General features: G+C 36.1%; 11 protein-coding genes across 11 annotated transcripts; 5 read left to right on the top strand and 6 right to left on the bottom strand. All coding sequences in view use genetic code 12, as the record gives it.

Moving 5' to 3' along the window:
- Nucleotides 1-362: 362 nt before the first annotated feature.
- DASC09_001840 (uncharacterized protein) lies at nt 363-908 on the bottom strand (the record flags this gene model as incomplete). Its single annotated transcript, XM_064993787.1, has 1 exon — nt 363-908. The coding sequence occupies one exon, from the start codon at nt 906-908 to the stop codon at nt 363-365; it is 546 nt and encodes a 181-aa protein (XP_064849859.1).
- A 682-nt stretch (nt 909-1590) lies between these two features.
- On the top strand, nt 1591-5220 carry VPS34 (phosphatidylinositol 3-kinase VPS34; the record flags this gene model as incomplete). Its single annotated transcript, XM_064993788.1, has 1 exon — nt 1591-5220. One exon carries the CDS (start codon nt 1591-1593, stop codon nt 5218-5220), a length of 3630 nt encoding a protein of 1209 aa, XP_064849860.1.
- A 458-nt stretch (nt 5221-5678) lies between these two features.
- Nucleotides 5679-5918, bottom strand: DASC09_001860 (uncharacterized protein; the record flags this gene model as incomplete). Its single annotated transcript, XM_064993789.1, has 1 exon — nt 5679-5918. One exon carries the CDS (start codon nt 5916-5918, stop codon nt 5679-5681), a length of 240 nt encoding a protein of 79 aa, XP_064849861.1.
- A 1338-nt stretch (nt 5919-7256) lies between these two features.
- BIG1 (Big1p) lies at nt 7257-8315 on the top strand (the record flags this gene model as incomplete). The annotated part of the gene is made up of 1 exon (XM_064993790.1): nt 7257-8315. One exon carries the CDS (start codon nt 7257-7259, stop codon nt 8313-8315), a length of 1059 nt encoding a protein of 352 aa, XP_064849862.1.
- A 359-nt stretch (nt 8316-8674) lies between these two features.
- IKI1 (Elongator subunit IKI1) lies at nt 8675-9721 on the top strand (the record flags this gene model as incomplete). The annotated part of the gene is made up of 1 exon (XM_064993791.1): nt 8675-9721. One exon carries the CDS (start codon nt 8675-8677, stop codon nt 9719-9721), a length of 1047 nt encoding a protein of 348 aa, XP_064849863.1.
- Nucleotides 9722-10176: 455 nt separating this feature from the next.
- Nucleotides 10177-11778, bottom strand: SEC59 (dolichol kinase; the record flags this gene model as incomplete). Its single annotated transcript, XM_064993792.1, has 1 exon — nt 10177-11778. One exon carries the CDS (start codon nt 11776-11778, stop codon nt 10177-10179), a length of 1602 nt encoding a protein of 533 aa, XP_064849864.1.
- A 619-nt stretch (nt 11779-12397) lies between these two features.
- Nucleotides 12398-13549, bottom strand: DASC09_001900 (methionine adenosyltransferase; the record flags this gene model as incomplete). The annotated part of the gene is made up of 1 exon (XM_064993793.1): nt 12398-13549. The coding sequence occupies one exon, from the start codon at nt 13547-13549 to the stop codon at nt 12398-12400; it is 1152 nt and encodes a 383-aa protein (XP_064849865.1).
- Nucleotides 13550-15131: 1582 nt separating this feature from the next.
- Nucleotides 15132-16706, top strand: ELP4 (Elongator subunit ELP4; the record flags this gene model as incomplete). Its single annotated transcript, XM_064993794.1, has 1 exon — nt 15132-16706. The coding sequence occupies one exon, from the start codon at nt 15132-15134 to the stop codon at nt 16704-16706; it is 1575 nt and encodes a 524-aa protein (XP_064849866.1).
- A 269-nt stretch (nt 16707-16975) lies between these two features.
- Nucleotides 16976-17404, bottom strand: DASC09_001920 (uncharacterized protein; the record flags this gene model as incomplete). Its single annotated transcript, XM_064993795.1, has 1 exon — nt 16976-17404. The coding sequence occupies one exon, from the start codon at nt 17402-17404 to the stop codon at nt 16976-16978; it is 429 nt and encodes a 142-aa protein (XP_064849867.1).
- Nucleotides 17405-17600: 196 nt separating this feature from the next.
- DASC09_001930 (uncharacterized protein) lies at nt 17601-17870 on the bottom strand (the record flags this gene model as incomplete). Its single annotated transcript, XM_064993796.1, has 1 exon — nt 17601-17870. One exon carries the CDS (start codon nt 17868-17870, stop codon nt 17601-17603), a length of 270 nt encoding a protein of 89 aa, XP_064849868.1.
- Nucleotides 17871-18929: 1059 nt separating this feature from the next.
- On the top strand, nt 18930-19835 carry DASC09_001940 (uncharacterized protein; the record flags this gene model as incomplete). The annotated part of the gene is made up of 1 exon (XM_064993797.1): nt 18930-19835. The coding sequence occupies one exon, from the start codon at nt 18930-18932 to the stop codon at nt 19833-19835; it is 906 nt and encodes a 301-aa protein (XP_064849869.1).
- Nucleotides 19836-21800: the final 1965 nt, after the last annotated feature.

Below are 21800 nucleotides of genomic sequence, written 5' to 3' on the forward strand. Positions count from 1 at the left end.
TTTTATTATTGTGAGTTTCTTCAAAAATTGCAGAAGAAAAAAAAAAAAAAATTGAAAAATGTTGCCCGGCTGGAAATATATGATGCTTGCAGAATGATACATACATCTGCGTTTACCAAAACTGCCCAATGGGATCCTGATAAGTTAAGCTGTCAGTAAATATCATAAAATTTACACTACGAATGGATAAACTTGATTAAAAACTGAGGAAATAATAAGAATCATAATATTAAAAGCGAAAAATTACTATTCAATTGAGCGAAATGAGTCAACAATAGATAAAAGGAGATCGAGGAGAATTGAAGAAGTATTTGTGTCAAACAAATCGAAAAAAAAAAAAAAAAAAAAAGAAAATGAGTAAATTAGTAATAGTATCTGCAGCCAGCTTCACAAACGCCATAGATAACTGTTAAACCAGTAACTTGCCAGCAGTTTTGAACAGCATTGGAACCTTCTCTGAAGAGCTCACAAGTGTTCAAACATTGTGCCAAACCGTAGGTACCATCACGTTTTTCAGCATGAACTTCACCAGAGGATACTTCAGTTTTCATTTCAGAATCAATTTCTGAATCAATACTGGAGTCTGGGTTGTTCAAAACGTACAAATATTGGGCTTCCAATTCGATTTGAGTATCACTTTTTTGTTTGACGGCCATGTTGTTGTGTGGTTGGATATAATTAGTGAAGTTCCCTTCCATGGAGTAACCACACAAGGCTTTTCTAGCAGCTTGGTACCAGAAAGTGCTATTCAAGGATTGAAAGGTTGGGGTTTCGGAAAGACAAGTACCAAAGTTTTGGAATCTGTGGGTAGCATCGTTACACATGTTACCTAACATACCGGCAGATGGAGCAGCCTCAGTGAGAGCGATCAATGGGGCGGTGAGAGTTAAGATTTGGGTGAGTTGCATTGTGTTGAAAGGGATGAAGAAGATAATAATATGAAAGAGTTAAAAATAAGCAAAGATGATTATTAGTAATGCAAAAGAATTGCAAGTTGTGAATATTGTTTGGGTAAGCCACCTTTTATATATATATATATATATATATATATATATGCGTAAAAAGAATCTCTATTGAAAAGTCTGTATGAGAATGAGAACGCCATTCACGGTTCTTGGAAATATGGATGCTTTGTAGAGATACGAGGCTAATGAATTTTTCCCATTCTAAAATGAACACTCTATTGCCATTTGCTAGCTAAAAATAATGGATTGTGACATAATTCTCCCTGAGGCATGTCGAGCGCGCACGGCAATGTCAGCTTGTTGGGAATGCAGAGGTGTCGATAAACAAAAACGGGCTAGACCCTTTTTTCGAAAAAGGACCCTTCACAAGACCAGAATGCCTATCAAGGAATAATGAGAAATGAAGACATGCGGCATCACATTTAAGGATTCAACACAAATAATTATTTCAGCTGTGATAAATAATGTATGGGGAGGTCAAGGCTGTTTCCACGTGCTGGGCACTTACACCATTTCTGCGGGTCTTTCTCCAAGGAAAACAAAAAATCACAAGAAAAAATGACAACCGTTATCAAACAAACAAGAAGATCAGGTACTAAAAGGGCAATAATAACTGAGAAAAGCTATGGATAAAGGGACTGTCAGCGCCTCTTTTGCCCTCTCGAGTGAGCTTGATACAACCTTCAAGTTCAAAGTGCTTGCAATTGAAGGACAGTTTGAAAAACTAGTATCACAATCTGCAAGAATCTCCAATCCTAAACTCTATCAATGCTTATCAAAAATAAAATACAACTCAGATTTGTTCATTGTTGCCCAGCTATTCAATGGAAACATCCCATTATCTTTACCAGTTCAGACAAAATATGTATCCTTTGATTACAATCAACATCTATATCGCCAAGAAGGACTAAATAATGTTGGTGATTCGCTTGGTCGTGGAAATGGGACTTCTTCCAAACCCGAAAAGAATAATGGATCGTTAATAACGGACAGTGTTAATACCCCATATAGAAGAGTGTTCAATCAATGGATCGATATGCCTATTAACTATAACCAACTACCTTTGGAATCCAAATTGCAGTTCAAAGTGTACGAATATGTAAACAACGAGAAGGTGGTGTTTGGGCAATGCTCAATCAGTTTATTTGATCTTTTAGATGGTAGCTTACAGAGAGGACACCAGCTAATACGCCTAGATTTGAACTCTCAGAGATTTGGAATGGCAATTGGATCTACTGACAAGGAGTATGAAACGCAATTGAAAGAATTGGAGCTGGCGATGAAAAAGATGGAAACGTTAGTCAATGAAGAGGAGTCTTCTTCTACTTCAAATGGGGGCAATGATGATTGGCTAAATTCTATGGTTATCAAAAAGATTGAGAAACTAAAGAAAAAAGTTATTAAAAATAACTTGAATAATTTCAATTTATTTATCGAATTGGTAAATTTCAATGTGCCCATTATTTACAACGATTTTATCTATACTACAAGGAATTACTTGGCGGAAGAAAACAATAATCTTTTGAAAACCACAAATGCTAATGATTCCATACTTGCCAGCAAAAATAATTCGATGAATAATAGTGTAATCACCGAGAAGAAAAATAATGGGGTAATTAGAACCAGCAACCAAACGAATATCACGAACGGCCTCGTAGTAGAACAATCAATAGATATTGACTCGATTAATGATAATGCCAAGTTTTCAACCGCGGTGGTTTATGACCCTGAGCAATACAATACTCAGCCGATTGAACTCAAGTATCACGAATTAGAAAGATCATTGAACAACTCCAATTATAAGAGACTAGCTGATAAGAATTTGAAACCGAATTTGAAACTCAAGAAACATTTGAACAAGATTTTAAATTATTCATCGATTCGTCAGTTGAATAATCGGGAAAAGAATTTGATTTATAAATTCAAGTATTATTTGATTAATAATTTCAAGCTAAACAGTTTTTCCTTGAACAGTTCAAATTTTTTGAATTTTTTATTGAAGTCCATAAATTGGGAAAGAAACAGTGAAATCCAAGAAATCCAGGAGATTTTGACCAACTTGACCATGAATAAATTGGAAATTTCACTAACCAATACCCTTGAGCTCTTGGGACCTATTTTCAATAACAATACATTGGTGAGAAATTTTGCTGTCAACAATTTGAAGCATTTTAATGACAAAGAATTGAATCTTTATTTGTTGCAATTGATTCAGGCATTAAAGTTTGATGATTATATTTTTGAAAATAACAACCGCGGGTCATCAAACAATAATGATTTTCTGTCAATTATCGATGTGGGGTCAAAGGAAGAACTTGTTAGTTTATACAAGTCCTTGAAATATAATAAGAATTCGGGTCCGATAAATAACAGCTATTCATCGTTTGATAATGATTTAAGTTCTACCAACGATTCGAACGAAGTTAATGGTATTGGTAATGGTGAAAATACCACAAATCATGATGATAGGTATAACCTAGACGAAAATTTATCTCCTTTGGCAAACTTTTTAATTTATAAAGCGATCCATAACAAGTACTTGGGTAATTATTTTTACTGGTATGTGAAGCTTGAATCAAAAGACAGTGAGAATGATTTTAAAGAACAATTGGTGTTTAAGAAAATCATCAAGGTGTTCAAGAAACATTTAAAAAACTTGGAACTGTATAAACAACAACAACAACAACTAGAATCATCGCAGTTGGTCAACAATAGTACTATGAATAATAAGGGAAGGAATGGTGAGCTTGATGAACGCTTAATTTCCAGAAACAACTCAGTAGAAAGCGACATAAATGAATTGGATTCAAGTGAGGATATACTGCAAGCAAGGAAGACCAGTGAACATAACATTGATTTACAAGCGAGTGGCACAGGGTATTACAAAACCATCAAGAGCGGGGTTCATAAAATTTTTGATAAATCCAATAAGCTTATGGGGCAGTCCTCAAATGATGATAATGGCGGTATTGAATTGACAGGTAACGAATTAGATTTATCTTTGTTACAAGATCAGATAAACTTTGTCAATAAGATTTCACAGTTGACAATGATGATTAAGAATTTGAAGAAAAGCACCCCGGAAAAGCAGCAGTTTTTGAGAAGCTATCTTTTGAAGAATGAGGCCAATTATCAATATTTTGATCCTAACAATACTCAGCCATTGACATTGCCGTTGAATCCTAAAATTAAGATTCTTTATATTATCGCTGAACAGTGTGCAGTGTTCAAGTCTTCGTTATCTCCATTGAAGCTTACATTTAGAGTGTTGAAAGAGGAATCATCGAAGAATGATGGTAATGATAATGATAATGATGATGATGATGCAGTTGGTGATGGTGATACTTATTCTTTTATGTACAAAATTGGAGATGATTTGAGACAAGATCAGTTGATTATTCAGATCATCAAGATGATTGCAAAACTATTGAAGGACGAAAACTTGAAATTGAAGTTGAATCCTTACGAAATTCTCGCTACCGGGTTGAATGAAGGGATGATTGAATTCATTCCAAATTTAACGGTCGATAAAATTTTAACCAAGTATCAAAACATTTTGAATTTTTTCAAAACTGAAAACCCTTATGGAGACTTTGAAGGTCAAAATATTGGGGAACGGGAAAGCAGTGATCGGATGGTAAAAGATGTTATTAAGAAAGATAGTTTAGAAACCAGTATTGCTGAAGCAATCAATACTGCAAACAATGGCCCTAATAATGACAATCCGAATCTTCAAGGAATCCATCCAAAGATCATGGATAATTTTGTGAAATCTTGTGCTGGTTATTGTGTTATTACATACTTGTTAGGGATTGGTGATCGACATTTGGATAATTTACTCATTTGTCAAAATGGCCGGTTTTTCCATGTTGATTTCGGGTATATTTTAGGTAAAGATCCCAAGCCATTTCCTCCATTGATGAAACTACCAATTGAAATCATTGATGGTTTTGGAGGATTGAACTCTAAACATTTCCAAGATTTTAAGAATTATTGTTTTATATGCTTTTTGACGTTACGGAAAAATAGTAACTTGATTTTGAATTTGTTGGAATTGATGATGTTTGGTAACATTCCTGATTTGAAAGTCGATGGGAAAAATGCTATTTTGAAAGTACAAGAGAAATTTATGTTGGATTTGAATGATGAGGAAGCTATTGTCTATTTCCAAAACTTGATTAATGATAGTGTCAATGCGTTTTTACCGGTGGTGATTGACAAATTGCATTCTCTAGCCCAATATTGGAGAGCTTAATTGTTTCTTTTTTTTTTTTTTAGACTGTACAATATATGTGTGTTTCTTTTTGCTTCTACCTATATCATTTAGTAAATAAATCTTAGTTTCTTCTTAATTACTAGAATGTGGGGAAGCAAAGTGCAGTGCAAATACTGATTAGTTTTGTGCATACACTTTTCCAATAGCAAATGAGTAGCATTATAGTATAACGAGACCACCGCCGCATCACTGATAATTCAAAAAAAAGATACAACTTTTTCTTTCTTTCTTACAAACAAAATAGATAAAATAGAGAATATTTAAAAATTGATTCATTGACACATAAAAAATAACGAATATAAAGACTAATCATGATGATAAAATGTAGCTGTAAAGAAGGAAAGCATTAAGAGATAATATAAAACAGGAATAAGATTAATTAACCAATTACTTGAGGACGAATACCATTTTTTAAAAATGGAGCAACCACCAACCACTTAGTGGTGATGCAAGTTGTGTTGTGGGTCTCTGAAGATCTTCTTCATTGGAGAGGATTGGTAGTACCATTTAGTCATGGCACCAGCAGCAACGAAGGCACCACCGATACAAACAACCAAGGTGTATTTGATATGAGGAGGGATTCCGCTAGCAGAAGTGCTGCTGGTGGAAAGGGCTCTTCTGGCGGTGGTGGACACCATCATTTTTCTAGAAGCGGCTTGAACAGGCATGGTGAACATTGTTATTAGAGTGTGTGTTTGTGTAGAGATGTTGTATTATTCGGATCACTTTATGAGGATAGTTCTCAGTGAGGATAGCAGATGATGATAGTTATAATGATACGAATAGATAATAGACATTTGGAATTTACAGAGTCCTGAGGGGAGATATTTATATGAAGATATTTTTCCATCTCTCTGTGTGTATATTCGCCAAAGCGCAACTCAACACACACACACAAAAAAAAAAATGCATGTTGGCAGATAATGGAATATTCGTTAATTGGGAATTATGCTGGTACACACGGACCATGACATGACAGGAACAACATCCCATGCCTGTGGTCTGACCAATGGGGGAGGGAAAGTCAGCGGTGACTGACGATGAGTGGGAAAAGAAAGGCGGAGAGCATGGAATATTATGGAGGTGATAAAGTTGTACATTGCTCACTGTTCCTTTTTGGTGGTCTTTTCTTTTCGTATGACTGCTGTTCTGTGACACCGCAAATACATACATACAATTGGTATCTGTCTCTGTAACAAGGTTCTCTCTATTGATTGCTCTTTATCTTTTATCTCTATCTCTGTGTATCTATCTCCTTATCCGTAAATATTCTGAACACCACCAAGATTATTAATCAATGCCATTGGTATCAGCAACGGTCTTCTCCCAACTCGCGGGTATTTTCTATAGCTGCATCAACCATTAGGATTGCTGGTATGACCATTATTAGACTTAAAAGGTATATTCCCCAAATGGAGAAATCGATATTTTAGAGTTTCACAGCAAGTATTTGATTGAAACTGGAGCCATCATTAGTCATTTAGTGGTCTCAAGATCAAATATAGAGACAGATACGAAAAAGAAAAAAAAAACCATTTCTACATCTCCTACATTTCAATGATCAGCTATTATTGTCAATGATATACGCGGGTTGTGAGTCTATCTCTTCATCGGTCTTAAATTATTACGGTGATATTACTATCATGGACAATATATCTGATAAATAGAAGTATATAAATAATACTCGTTCGCTCTTCACGTAATATTTTATGATACAGGAACAACAATCTCCACACAGAGAGATCACACATTCGAAGTTTCCCCGAAGACCTCCCCCCCCATGTGTGCTTACTTTCACAAGCTAGTGGTTATTTGTTATATATAATATACAGAGAGAGATATTATATTATTCTTATCTCTATCGATGGGTATTGATTCTCTATCAATGAGTATTCACCGCCACAGGAGAAAAAAATCGTGTAAAAAAAAAAAAAAAAAAAATTCAAAAATTCGAAAATCCATCTCTAATTGACACCGATGATCCCAAATATAACACCATAAATTAAACATAAACCATGAAACCCCAATTGCTAATACCAAGCATTCTCTGCCTAATATTTTCCTGTCAATTTGCTCTAGCCGTCTATGCTCCATTAGTGTTATCGTCAACAAAGCTAATTAGGGGCTTCACCAAGAATATTGAAAACCCTAGACCTAACCCTTTCCCACTATCCAGAGCCGAAATATTAATACGGAAATTGGTTAAGAAATGTTCTTCGGACGCTTACATTTTGATCAACCAGCCAGGGTTAACTTATGATGATTTTAAAGTCAATGATCACAAAATCTTTTTCAACCTTCAATCAAAATTGAACGAAGACTCGGTAGTGACCAGTTTCCCATATGTTGAGAATGGAATATCTTTTGAAAAAATCACCAAACAGATCCTATCAGCTTGTGAAGATATCGAAGTGATCAGAATCAACGTGGAAGATGAAGAAGAATTGCGTGAGGGCCACCAATTGCCAAGATACAAAGATACAAAACCAAGAGTCATCATCTTGAACTTGCCTAAGCTACCGACCCACGGGGATATCGAATACAGAAATAAAATGATTCATGAGAATGACAAATACATTAGGAAAGTGTTGCAACGGATCCCTTCGCCATATCTTTCATTTATCTTTACTTCTTTGGACACCACCATCAACGACGAAGCATTTCTCTCGAATCATCCTAAAAACATGGGGGTTCCATTGTCAAGTTTCAAAAAAATCTCTAGAACTTTTGATCCAATGAGCTGGTTGACCAACGACGAACGGAGATTGAAAGAAGAACCAATATTTAGAGAGATTGATTTCACGGTGGCGAAGAACGATGATAACATCCAGCGCAAGAACAAGTACGAGCAATGGATGGAGGATTTGAAGAATGAAGAAAATGAAATTAGACTAATTTCCCCGGAATTCTACAGTGAAAATAAGGGGTTGGTTGCGGTGTTAGGGTTGGTTTTTGTAGGGTTTTTAATGTACATTGCCATCATCACCGTGCGGAGTATTGTTTTGGAGCTCAAGACTTTGCTTTGGAAAAGATCTGTCAAGGCACAGAAATCAAAGCAAAAGAAGAATAAATGAATGGTCAACTTTTGCTACATTAAGTGAGTTTTCGACTCTGATTGATCAATCTTTTTTGAATACATCATTAATTCTCTTTTTCATGTTATATGAAATCGCATCAACATTGTATATTTACCGAATAAACAATAAACAATAAAGCATAGAATAAGAACATTGAAATGAGATAACATCCTCTCTAAATATGAACTATATTGAACAAAATGATCATATATCTCGACATGACATGACATGACTTGGTTCGTGCCCCGATGCGATCGATGGCTAAAAAAAAATTCAAAAATGATAATATAGTTTCCCGTTTTTATTGGAAATAGTTGATCCATTCTAATCTAAAGTTCACAATTTGTAATACGATAATGAACAGTGACACTCTAATAATTGACAGGTCGCTTTCTTTGAAAGATCAATCTCCATTTATTATCATCCAGGACAGTTTTGCCCAGTCATCTCGATTCCTAGTTGATGAAATCATTTACAAGAGCGCCTCGGTGATTTCTCACAAGATTTACTTGTCATTTGAAACTTTCAGCAAACCACCATTTATCAACGAGGAAAAAGACTTATTTGTCGATTGTTTGGGTTTAGACGGTGACACTGACCAGGGACTTGCCAAGATTTTGATACCAATCAAGGAGTTCATGAGGAAAATCATCCCTAATAGTCAACTCAGCCATTTTAATGAATCACCGAAAATTACTACCAATGCCAGTATTGTGGAAACATTGGCCAATAGCACCAGTTCTGACTCAAAGATCTTGATCATCATTGACACGTTGAATTATCTTGAAGGTCACCAAATATCCAAATTCGCTGCCGATTTGATGAGGATCCATCCGAATTTTGTAATATTGTCGACTTTACACTCATCAATTCCCGAATCAGGATCTTCGAACCCATATTACCCTTCAAAATCTAATCTTTTAACCTATATTGCCACCACGATCTTTGACATCAGTTTCCACCACCCTAATAATAGTAATGGTGACGCCAGCGATTTTGATGATGAGTACTTGCACGATCAATATTATAAGAAATTCATGGTGCCTCAAGGACTCAACAGACCCCAGAGCAACCAAATAAAGCTCCTGAAATTTAAAAAATCCGGTAAAAAAATCGAGCTCCAATTCTTGTTGGATTCCCAAACCCATGAGTTTAGTCTCTATGATCCAGATGCCGCGTTGCAAGCCCGCGAATCTGCGGTGGTGGTTGAAGGTGATGAAAGCTTATTGAAGGACTTGAGTACTTTCAATTTGTCGACTAGTGATAAGCAAAAACAAGCAAGAAACCAAGTGGAATTGCCATACCTCGACGCCCAAAAGTTCCAAGATGGTGGGGCAATTGTCTACCAGTTTGAAAAAGACGATGATTATGATGAAGAAGATCCATATGAGGATCCATTTTAGAGTGAATCATTAGGAAAATAAAAATAAGGGGATCTTAGTGTTTGATAGAGGATGGCATTTAATACATATATATTGCATTTTCAAAGCAACATGGTTAATAATAATAATAATAATAATAATAATTGCTCAGCTCCGAGCGCCATGGATGTTGCGGTCTATACGGTTTTAGATTTGATGACAATATTAACGACAATGATATATATATGGATGAAAAAAAATTGTAGCATAGTAATAATAATGGTGTCAATGAAAAACTAACAATGGTATCAATAAGATAATAATAACAAAAAAAATAAAAAAAAAAATAACGATAATGCTGATAGGACAACAAAAACAACAAGCAAATCAACAACACTCTATAATACAACTAATAATATTAAACCACAAACTAAGTTGAAAATAAAAATTTGGAATGAAGATGATGGGGTACATGAATAAATCAAAGGGGATATAATTTATATCACATTCTTCAACAGCTCCATTGTGGCAACCATAACACACGGTAACAATAAGTTATCATTAATATCGCTCCAGGCTTCTACTAGTCCTCCAACGGTACAAGTGATGAAAAGATTCCAGTTAGAATAATTTTCCAAACTTTCGAATTGAAATGAATTCTTCAAGGCATCACAAATAACATAACAAACCACAATGAATGCCATGGTGCCAACGACTGTCTTTGAAGTATCGAACCATTTCCAAGTTAGTCTCCATTGTTTATTACTTTTCTCATTAATGTGACCAAAACGTTTACCAACAATCGATGCCACGGAGTCCCCTACTCCTAAAGCCACTAATCCAATGACGCTGTCATTGAAAAACATCGGGATAGATACCCCAATGATCAAATATAAATATGAAATCAATATTGGACCTTTACTGTCTCGGGTATCTTTAAACACCCCTAAAATCTCGTTGATCGTGGTGCCGATCGGGGTCCCCAAGTACCTGACCAATTCAACGTTTAAAAACACAAGAATTAGCAACGCCAGGATCATTTTTAAAAACTCAATTTGTGGTGGGTGGTTCATGAACGGAACAAACATCATGAAGATCACAAAATGCCAGATTTTCCTATTAAAATTCAAAGTTTTCCCCAAGCTGTCGGCTTTAGTTAAATCTTGATGCTGGTGGTCTTTGATGGTAGACTTTCCCACGATGGTCATCAAGACATAGGCAATCATCAACGCAAACACCATCCAATATCCAATGATCAAGCGCCGCTGTGCTGAATCTTCGAAAAATAAGTACTGCCAGAGCCAAGTGACGAAATTCTCTTTCAAATGCCAGTACTCCAAAACCACCACATTGGTTAGAAAACTCATGACGTATGTGGCAAACATAAAAGTTTCTAAAAATTTTGACGATCTCCAAGGAGTTCTGGTATAAAAGGGAATGATCACTAAACATATGGAAATCATAAACGAGATCACCAAGTTTCGGAACACCGCTAGTTCCAAAGTATCATTGTCGGTGAAAAACAAGAGATTTATCAATGCCACCAGGAAGAATTCTACTTCGAGCATAGTCATTGACTCCTTGGCAATATTCTTAAATACTCTGCTTCCCAATATCTTCATCAAAATGAATAATGACGTGATTCCCACTTGGATTTTATAATCATGGAAATCGACATAGTCATCACGACCAGGCACACAAAGGAACGGCACTTTGTAAACAAATTTATGAGGGTATAGTTTCTGATACAAGAACGACAAGATCATCGAATACGGAACTTCATTCCATGCCATGGGATAATTCTTCAACATTGGCCCAACAATGAATTCTGCAGACCCATAATATACGAGGAAATCCGAAATGTCTTGCAAAGACACTGCCCCACCACCATTAGAAATGACATTTGTCAGGTCGATTGATGATGATGTAGAGGCCATCATCTCATTTATTTGAGGATCCGGCTGGGAATCCCCGATCACTGTGAGTGTATCATTCTGGGACGACGTGTTGGTCTTGAGAAATGTGGCAATAGAAGGCGATAGTGTTGGGGAGGACACGGCAAGTAGTAGCAAAGTAATTAGTGTCAATCTTGTATGCATAGCGATGGCATTCTTGTCTCTTGAGTTTGATGATAATAATAATAATAATAATAATAATAATAATCACTTGCGTGCTAAGGCGTGGTTGTGGCAGTTTTTGGGTAATTTTCAAGAATCGGGAAAAATCATGAAAGAAAAAATAAACACCCCTGTGCACCCGCTAAAAGGGAAGCAATAGCCACCACTCAATAAAAAATAGAATCATCAACTACAGTTATTATTATTATTGTATAAAAATGAGCTTCATTTTATATTAAAAAAAACGCCAGCTAAAAAAATAAATCGATTTCCTAGAGAGATGCCTTGAAAAAAAAAAACAAGACACCAATCATAAATATATATAAAATACCTAATACAATGGTTGAACAGAAGTGGTATGAAAAAGCATAAAGTGATGAGAAAAAAAAAATCATTAACATGAGGATGAGCAAAAAACGAGCAGGTTGAACATTAAGCCGTGAGCAAATAATAACATAAGAGAGAGAAAAAAAAAAAAAGATGACCAAATTATTATGATATGAATGAATATCTGTTATAAGTTAGAAATTAAAAAAATAGACTTGTTGAAATTCTATAATGATGATGTGTAAATTTGATTTTTTCGAAAAACCTTCTAGATTTACAAAACCAACTTCTTTGGCTTTTCCCAAGAGTTTTCTTGGTTGGTGAAGTGACCATAAGAAGCAGTCTTGAAGTAGATTGGCTTGGCCAAGTCCAATTCCTTGACAATGACACCAGGTCTCAAGTCAAAGTTCTTGTTGATAATCTTGACCAATTCATCGGAAGAGTATTTGGAAGTACCGTAAGTGTCAACGTAGATAGACAATGGTTCGGCAACACCAATAGCATAAGAGAATTGAACCAAAGCTCTTCTAGCCAAACCAGCAGCAACCAAAGACTTGGCAACCCATCTGGCAGCATAAGCAGCAGATCTGTCAACCTTGGAGAAATCCTTACCGGAGAAGGCACCACCACCGTGAGCACCCCAACCACCGTAAGTGTCGACAATAATCTTTCTACCAGTCAAACCGGCGTCACCTTGTGGACCACCAATGATGAACTTACCAGATGGTTGCAAGTGGTATTTGGTGTTTTCGTCCAACAAAGCAGCAGGAATAACCTTTTCGACAATCTTGGATTTCAATTCGGATTGAATTTCTTCAAGGGTGATGGTGTCGGCGTGTTGAGCAGAAATGACAACGGTGTCGACTCTGATAGGAACGACGGCACCGCCTTCCTTCTTGTATTCACAGGTGACTTGTGTCTTGGTGTCTGGTCTCAACCAGCCCAATTCACCGGATCTTCTAGCGTCAGCCAAAGCCTTGTTCAATTTGTGGGACAACAAAACGGTCAATGGCAACAATTCTTCGGTTTCGTCGGTAGCGTAACCAAACATGATACCTTGATCACCGGCACCCAATTCTTCCAAAGCCTTGTCGATGTGGACACCTTGAGCGATATCTGGGGATTGTTGTTCAATGGCAACCATGACGTTACAGGTCTTGTAATCGAAACCCTTATCGGAGCTGTCGTAACCAATGTGCTTGATGGTGTCTCTGATGATCTTTTGGTAGTCCAATTGGGCTCTGGTGGTGATTTCACCGAAAACCAAAATCAAACCGGTCTTAGCAGAAGTTTCACAGGCAACCTTGGAAAGAGGGTCTTGAGCAAGACAGGCATCAAGAATAGCGTCAGAGATTTGATCACAAATCTTATCTGGGTGACCTTCACCGACAGATTCAGAAGTAAAGAAGAAAGTTTCGACGGTCATTTTTGTTCAACGAGAGTTATTTGATATTAAAAGTAAACACACAACAAAGAAGATTGTTTGTATAGTTCTGGAAAAAAGAAGAACTAAGAGAAGATTTTTTTTTTTTTTTAAAAGTTGCGGGATAAAATGTTTTTATATTATGTGGAAAAACACAGATAACTTTTTTTTTTTCCATCGTACAAAATTTTCACACATGCAAAAGAAACACCGGAACCCCAATCGAAGCAACACACGTGACATCGCGTCTTCGTTTAGGCTCACGTGTTGTTGAGTCTCGCTTAATTTCCCTCTGGCACGTGGGAAGACAGCCACGAGGAGCCCATCACGTACCTACGTGCGGTGTGAAGAAATCACCGTAATTATCCAGCGGGATGTATCTATCCTTGATCCGGGAAGATCTATTCCCAGCTATCAGAGAATGATTGCCAAATCAGCTGGAGACGGCGAGGGTTTTTTTTAAAGATCATCCAGCCAGAAAAGAATGCCATGCCGTCAATGATAATTACGTTTATGATATTAACGCTATTCAAGAACACAGAGTAAAAAAGCATTGCAGAGACCCTTGAAACAGTCCAAAAAAACGGTGATTTTTCCCAAACCAATAATAATGATGATGAGTCCCGGCTCCAAAATGTAATAATTCTGTTTGAGCAGGGGTTGATGTATCATTTAAATTGCAACATTGAGGGCTATGGGAACTATTAAATTCGATCATTTGCATCAACTCATAAACCTATTGCGATGACGTGTGGTGATCCACTGATGATCCCCATCGAATCTTGTCAAGATTGCTATCCAACAGCATAGTTATCTTGAGGTGAGCTTGGGGGATCATATCAGAGCTTTTGAGTATTCAGTATTCTAATATTAACAATTATATAAATGATAATAAGAGAAAAAGAAAAAATTAGCTGGCTTTGCAGTTTCCATTATTCTGATGCTTGGTCATTCCCATTTATGAGGTCAACTTCATCGGATGATCTTTCTAATATTGTTGACATTCCTAATACTGAATCCTTGAGACTCTCAAGATCTTCCTCATCCTTTTCTTTTTGCAAAGTTTAAGAAATTAGTAGTTTGGGAATTACTTTCGAACGCGGTATTTTCAGAATAACTCGTGGGTATTGTTTCAGAAGACTGTACTTCAGATGCCCGCAATCGCAATCAACAAAAAGCTTCTCTTGTTAACAATATATTTTATGAAAACATTTGATAACATAATATCTTGATGGTGAATACCAGCAGCATGACAAAGGTAACTAAGTTGTAACTCGGCATCTTTAAAGCCATTGCTCATTCTCAGGTTTTAGGGATAGCTTATCTGGGTATGCCCATGCACCGTGCATGCATGATGATAAGGGGGGTGGTTATGATTTATTACCGATTATGTAACTGATTACGATAGGTTTTTGTTATCATGTGATTTGACATGTGATACAAGTGAGACCCTGTTTCTCTCACAAGCAGTACAAAAAAAAAAATTTTATGAGGATGGATGGATGCATTATATTCATAACATCATGATGGACGGATACCATTTTGTCAACATACAATAGAATAACCCCCCCAAAAATACGACAATATGAGTTTCCAAAGAAAAAATAAGGTTCTAGGACGCCCCGGGGGTGCTAGTGGACCCGCTCCTAACAGAATTGTTCCTGGAAGAACTCCAAATTTGCCTGGAAGAATCCCCAATGTGGGATTGGTGCCCGGCAGATCACCTAATCCTCTTCTTTCCAATAGTCGAGCAATTTCTAATAGAAGACCTGTTGGTGGTACAGTGGCACCATCTCATCCTCAGACAACAACAACAACAACAACCGCCACAACAGAATCAGAGACTATAGAAGATCACACATCACAGCAAAATCCTTCAATTAAACCTTCAATTATTACTTCTCAGCCAACCATATCCACAGGAACCTCTGATATTGATAAACTTATACTCCATGGGGGTTTACCAGTCGGTACTTCTCTACTACTAGAGGAGACAGGGTCGACTGACTACTCTTCGATTCTTCTCAAGTTCTTTGCTGCCCAAGGAATTGTTCATAATCGTATTGAAGATCCAAACCTCAAGAACACTACAAATTGCCATGTAATTGTCATTGGTGGTGGGAACGTCGCTAGTTGGGTGAAAGAATTACCAGGAGTTTATAAAGGATCAAGAAAAGAATTGAAAAAGAAGAAAATTAGAGAAAATGAATCGAAATTAAGTGTGCAGAATATCATCAATAATCAGGAACCTGCCAATCCAACCACCACTAACCTGGTGAATCCTAATTTGAAAATCGCTTGGCGTTATGGGCTTTCAAACTCGAAGAATTCAGATGCTAGTGCCGACGCTAAAGATTTTATGAATTTGACCTATCCTTACTATAATAATACTTTTGATATTACCACCCGACTTATTCCTGGTCCAAGACCCCAAGAAATCACATTTTTGCCAGTTCCGTTTCCTGGATCACCAAATAAACCCGAAAAATCCCAAATGATAGCGTTGTATAAACAAATTGAATCAGTGGTGAAGAACCAGTTGGAGACCCGGGATCAGCAGGGGAAGTCCGTCAATAATAAGATCATCAGAATCATCTTGCCAAACTTACTCAATCCTTCAACGTATCACCCATCGTATTTTCAAACATCCGAAATTTTGCCGTTCTTGCAATCTTTGAAGAGCTTGGTTATGAAATATTCCAATAACTTAACATTGATATCCTCGATCTCAACCGACTTGTTCTCCCTCAATTTGGATCACGGATCATCTACAATCGGCTCGTCAGCATCGATGATGAAAACCTCGTTAGTGAAGCTTTTGGAATCCCAATTCCATTCGATTCTTCAACTCGATCCGTTCAACGAGCAATTGTTGAAGTTGCTTGAAGCAAGTTATAAAAACCAACCAACGAAAATCCAACAAGGGTTCATCAACGTGGCGAAGATTTACAATGTTAGTGACAAAGGTATGATGTGTATCAAAATGAACGAGTATGCTTTCCGGAATGGCAGAAGGAACTTCGAAGTTGGTGAATGGAGTATTCCGGTTGAAGAAGAAGATGATGGGAAGAAAAATAAAAGTGAAGGAAATCAAACCAGTAAAAAAAATGAAGAAATCTTTGGGACAAGCAAATCAACGACTAAAAATATTGACTTTTGAGCATTGAATGGTAATTTTTTTTTTTCTCTTTCTCTTTCTCTTTTTCTTTTTTTTTTTTTATTTTTTATTTTTTTTATTATTAAACAGAATTTCAAAGAATAATTTTTGTTTATACATCATGGATTAATAATAGGTTATTTTAAGGTTTTGTGTTTTATTGACAAAGTGTAATAAGATAAAAATCAGAAATAAAACTAAGAATTAAATGAAGAAAAAGGGCAGTAGTACCAATTATTTGCTCAAAATCCCCCACCAGTTTTCATTATCAACTAGTTGAACTTGCCAATTGAGGGTCTTACTTCGAAGAGGTCGATCTCATTGCAATCTTCACCACTATGAAGTGTAGTATCCTGGTTTTTGAATTTTTGAGTCACTTGGTTATAATAGTGGAACTTAAGTGGATCATAACGGAAATCATTAACTTCCAATTTTGAGCCGTCACAGGTTGTTTTTGGACAAAAGGAAGAGGACATAGCAACTTTTTTATGTTTCCCAGTGGGAAGAGTGTCTAAGTTTGATTCTTCACTATATTTTTGTTGCAAACTTCTTGCCCTTATTAATCGTGATCTTGTTGACTTTCCAAGTATTTCTTTTGTTTGAATGTCGATATTGTCATGAAATTGCAACCAAGATTTCAATTTCTTCTGCTCATCATTTTGGGAAGTGCTCTGAAAATTATCATTGGAATTTGAGGACATTATGATTGAAGATGCAAAGTGAACAGATGAAAATAAAAAAGTAAAAAATAATAAAAGTACACCAATAAAACAAACACCAAGTTCTATTTAGAAAAAAAAAAAAAAAAATGGGAAACACAAATGCTCATAGAAAACAATTTAAAGAAAAAAAAAAAAAAAAAGCAGAAAGAAAAGATAAGAAAATTCAAAAGCTGGGCTATTTCTTCTTCTTGTCTTCTTTTTCCTTTTGTTTCTTTTCGATTTCTCTTCTGGAACCTTTAATTAGTTCTAAGTGACCGACTCTTGAGGCAATCAATCTTTCGGTACTTGACAGAATTGTGCTACTTTGTTGTTTCAACAATTTTTCACTGATCCCACCCTTTTTCGACTTGAAGATTTTAGGAGCAGCTTTCTTTGGGTTCTTTTGGTGTTTGGTGACTCTACCACTGGATTTCTTTTTACTGAGCTTTAAATTCCCTTGGGCCATGGCTATATTTTTTAATCTATGATCTATTGTTTTAGTAAAAGAGATGCGATGAGATGAAAGGATTGCAACCAAAAATTTTCTTCCTTTATTCTTCTTGCAGATCTCGTACTTTGAGCCCTGGTCTTGACCTGGGTATCCAGTGGTTATTGTGAAACTGTCTATATAATTGTTATTTATTTCTCTTATTGTTTCATGGTTCTGTTATTGTCATTCTGTACTTTTTTTTTTTCTTGCTATTGTTCTCTATTATGTGTAAAGGGAATCCATAAATTTTTAGCTACGTTTTGCGGAGAATTTGTCTGTGACAGAATATTAAGCATGTTTTGGATGAGGATCTTTGAAATTCGAATGTTTGGGAATATATACCATGGACTTAGGTGATAGGGAGCGAGTGTGTGATAATGTGCAATGATCTGTAGTTAATTTATTATTATTGTTATTCTTGTCATAGGACGACTATTAACCAATGTTTTAAGATGGAACAGGGTGACCGCAGCATATTCGAATCAATTTAAATTGAGGTAAGAGTACCCAACGTTTCAAAATGTTGTGAGACAAAACAGAAGTAGCATTCTGATCTAACAAGTGTTACATCATGAACGACAAAGCAGTATCATAATAGTAATACTAATAGTAATAATAATAGACACACCAATACGCTTACGACAACAACAATGATAATAATAATAGACTGGGAAATTCCCCAATTCCTGGATATTCATGGTTTATGCCTCATCAATTCCCCTACCTATAATAATCAGACCCTTATGACGAGCATTCAAGGCTTTGCAGGATACTTTGCACCAGGAATTCCAATCGGGGTGGTTTTGTACAACAAAAATGTTTCAAAGGCGTTTGTGGAATGCTAATGCACCCTAATGCACAAGAACACCGAAATAAACCATGCTGTATGCACGATGGCATACCAACACAAATTGGCGACAATCAACACTCAATACATGTTGTCTATATATATATATATATATCACATCCCCTTCTGGATTAAATTAACATTTGTCCCCCTGCTACTACACCACATCTCACACAAATATCAAAACCATGGCTACCACTCTCACAATTACAACAACAGCAACAACAAAAACAACAACAACAACAACAACAACAACAACAGCCCCTTCAGCTTTCAAAATCAGTAAACCAAGAAACCTCCAAAAAATCCAAACCAACACTGTTCCAAAAAAATTCGATCCTTTGACCATCGACCATATCTCTTCACTAATCTTGAAAACCCAGCAACAGAACCAATATGACCCTCTAATCAGCCCAGTCTACTCAAACATCTCCTCATGCTCATCTTATCAATCATCTAACGCCCCTCTATTCTCCGCCATCGCCCCAACCCTTACAAAAAATAACCTTGATTTCTTCACTTCTGCCTCCTCAACCGCCCCCTCCAATTGTTCAAAGCTACAAGATTGGTTACAATATCATCCTAATAGTTTCAAAGTCGGCAACCCACAACACTTTGTCAACTACTTGAACCCAAGTTTTTTGATCTGTGACAACCAAGAAACCAGACAGCACATCGAAAACATCAGTTACGTTCACAATGTCGATGATTTCTGGAAAAACTTACAAGCTCATAATGATGATGGGCTAGTGTGCGGCGATGATTGCGAACAATACCATTACAAAAAATTGATGATGGCAAATCCTGTCAACGACTTTGAAATCGTCAATGATGAGCAGGTATCACAAGAATCAGCAGCAGCAACAACAACACAATTGCAGTATGAGGATTTAGAATACGATACTAACTTGTTTGAGGAGATGCCCCAATCGCCAATTAACTTTTCACAAAACAATAATAATGAGTACGAAGTGTTTATTGATGATGGTGATTTTGTGGTGGATACGATCCAAGATCAAGCGTCAAACTTCGCCAACATGAATGAACAAATCTCTAAAGCATTAGAATCTTCAATGATGATGGTCAACAATTGAATACGGTTTGTTTGCTTTTTTCCTGTTTACAATCAATATTACTCCTGTTATGCTCTTCCTCCCAATTATATCGCCGGTTTGATATCGTGATTATTCATTATTCTTCTGTTTTTCAAATTTATTTAATTACTAATTTTTTACTCTTTAATACCTTCATATTTCGGTTCAACTCTTATTTTTTAATGGTCAGATTATTATCTTATTTATTCTTCTTTCTTGCAACAGCTCTCTCTAATATTCATCATTATTGTTATAATTACCAATTTGCTTAAATTGCTATTATCTTTATTTATTTATTTATTTATTTATTTTTTTTATTTTTAGTTTATTGCTCAGCCAACTCATGAAAGTTAATGAAATGAAATATAGAAATCATCATCACTACCCACTTTTTGTTGTACTTTGCCAGTGATCTGAAAAATAAAGTTAGCAGAAATCTCGGTTGGCACCCCCCACGTACACGTCAGTATACATTTAAGTACATACATGGACGCGATCATGCAGGAAGGTTGGTTGATTACCCGCTAACAAAGTAATAATAACGAATGATTGTGTATCTTCTATCTCCTAACACTGCTACTTTGAAGATCGCAGCAACAAGGCTGTAATTGGTAGGTATTTGAAATGAGTTTATACAGAAGATTATTGGATTTTCACCTGATCTCACCAATTATTGAGTAGTGTGTGCTGATGCTAATTAATTAGTTACCCATACTACTTTACTTACTTACTTCACTATAAATAAAATAAACTTTCCCAATTGAGTGGAAAAGCGAGATAGATGGACAACCGTAAACTGAAACGAGACAATTGCAATGGAGAACAAAAGCTTCAAAATTATTCTTGGAATGTGTAGGTGTAGTTAGTAGCTACAGTTTATTTGGAGCCACCTGGTGGGTTGGATAGCTTCTTGGTTTCTTTTAACCCAGTAATTACTAGATCTACATTAGCAATCCTTTTTTTTTTTTCTTTCTGTATGGATTCCACTTTTTGTGTCGCTCTTCTGAACCTTGGTATATATCAGGATAGGATGTATCGATATGGCTGCCTTATTAGGCAGCAAAATTGAATTTAACCGTGGACATTATAATTACACCGAAATACGCCGCGGTTATGCTTCTAGAATATGCGTACTCTTCCAATTGAATACGTAATAACAACAGTGGAAAAAAAAAAAAAAATTAATGTTGGGGAGTAGGTGGGAGACTCAGCCTGGATACTGAACGATTTTGGATACTGCTGCTCATTATACTAAATAAAAACCGACAAAGATTTTGAATTTTCTTTCTCTCCCACGCGTTCTCTCTCTTTTCTAATAAAAAAGTCTCTTCTTCTACATTAGCATTTGCCAATTAGCTTTTCTAAAAATATATTTTCATATCCATCGTTTTTGGCCATAAACCTTACACTTCCAGGGGTTAAATTATCCTTCTTTAATCCTGGTAGCTCATCATGCATCATTGGATAATTTGCGCAGTAATATATATATATATATATATATTTACCAGGGCTTTTGAAAATCATATCCCTATTTCCACCGAAAATCCTATTCCATGTATTATTATTGAAGTCTTTTCTTTAAAAAAAAAAAAAAAAAATTCTGCAAAAAAATTGCAATTTATCGCTATATCCAACTATATGGAGACTGTAAGTAACCCCAGCAAAAATTAATTTGCTCAGCAGGTGAGGGGGGAAGAGTCGTATTTTCTGTTTGTAATTACAAGTGCACTCGCTAGGTCATCTTTGATCAGACGATTGTGGTTATGAGGTTTTGATACCATAACAGTGATACCAAGCTGACTCCCTCCGAATCGGAGAGGTCTGTCTGTCACTTCTCAGCCCACAATCACGGATCTCTCATGTTCAAAAAAAAAAAAAAACAATCACCCTGCGTTTAGAAACAGTACGGGGGGGGGTGAGAATGACGACTTCTATCAAACATCCAGGATTTCTTTTCGAGTCTTC

The sequence above is a fragment of the Saccharomycopsis crataegensis genome (assembly GCF_037102585.1).
Source record: "Saccharomycopsis crataegensis DNA, jcf7180000000072, whole genome shotgun sequence".
In the NCBI taxonomy this organism is placed as follows: Eukaryota; Fungi; Ascomycota; class Saccharomycetes; order Ascoideales; family Saccharomycopsidaceae; genus Saccharomycopsis; species Saccharomycopsis crataegensis.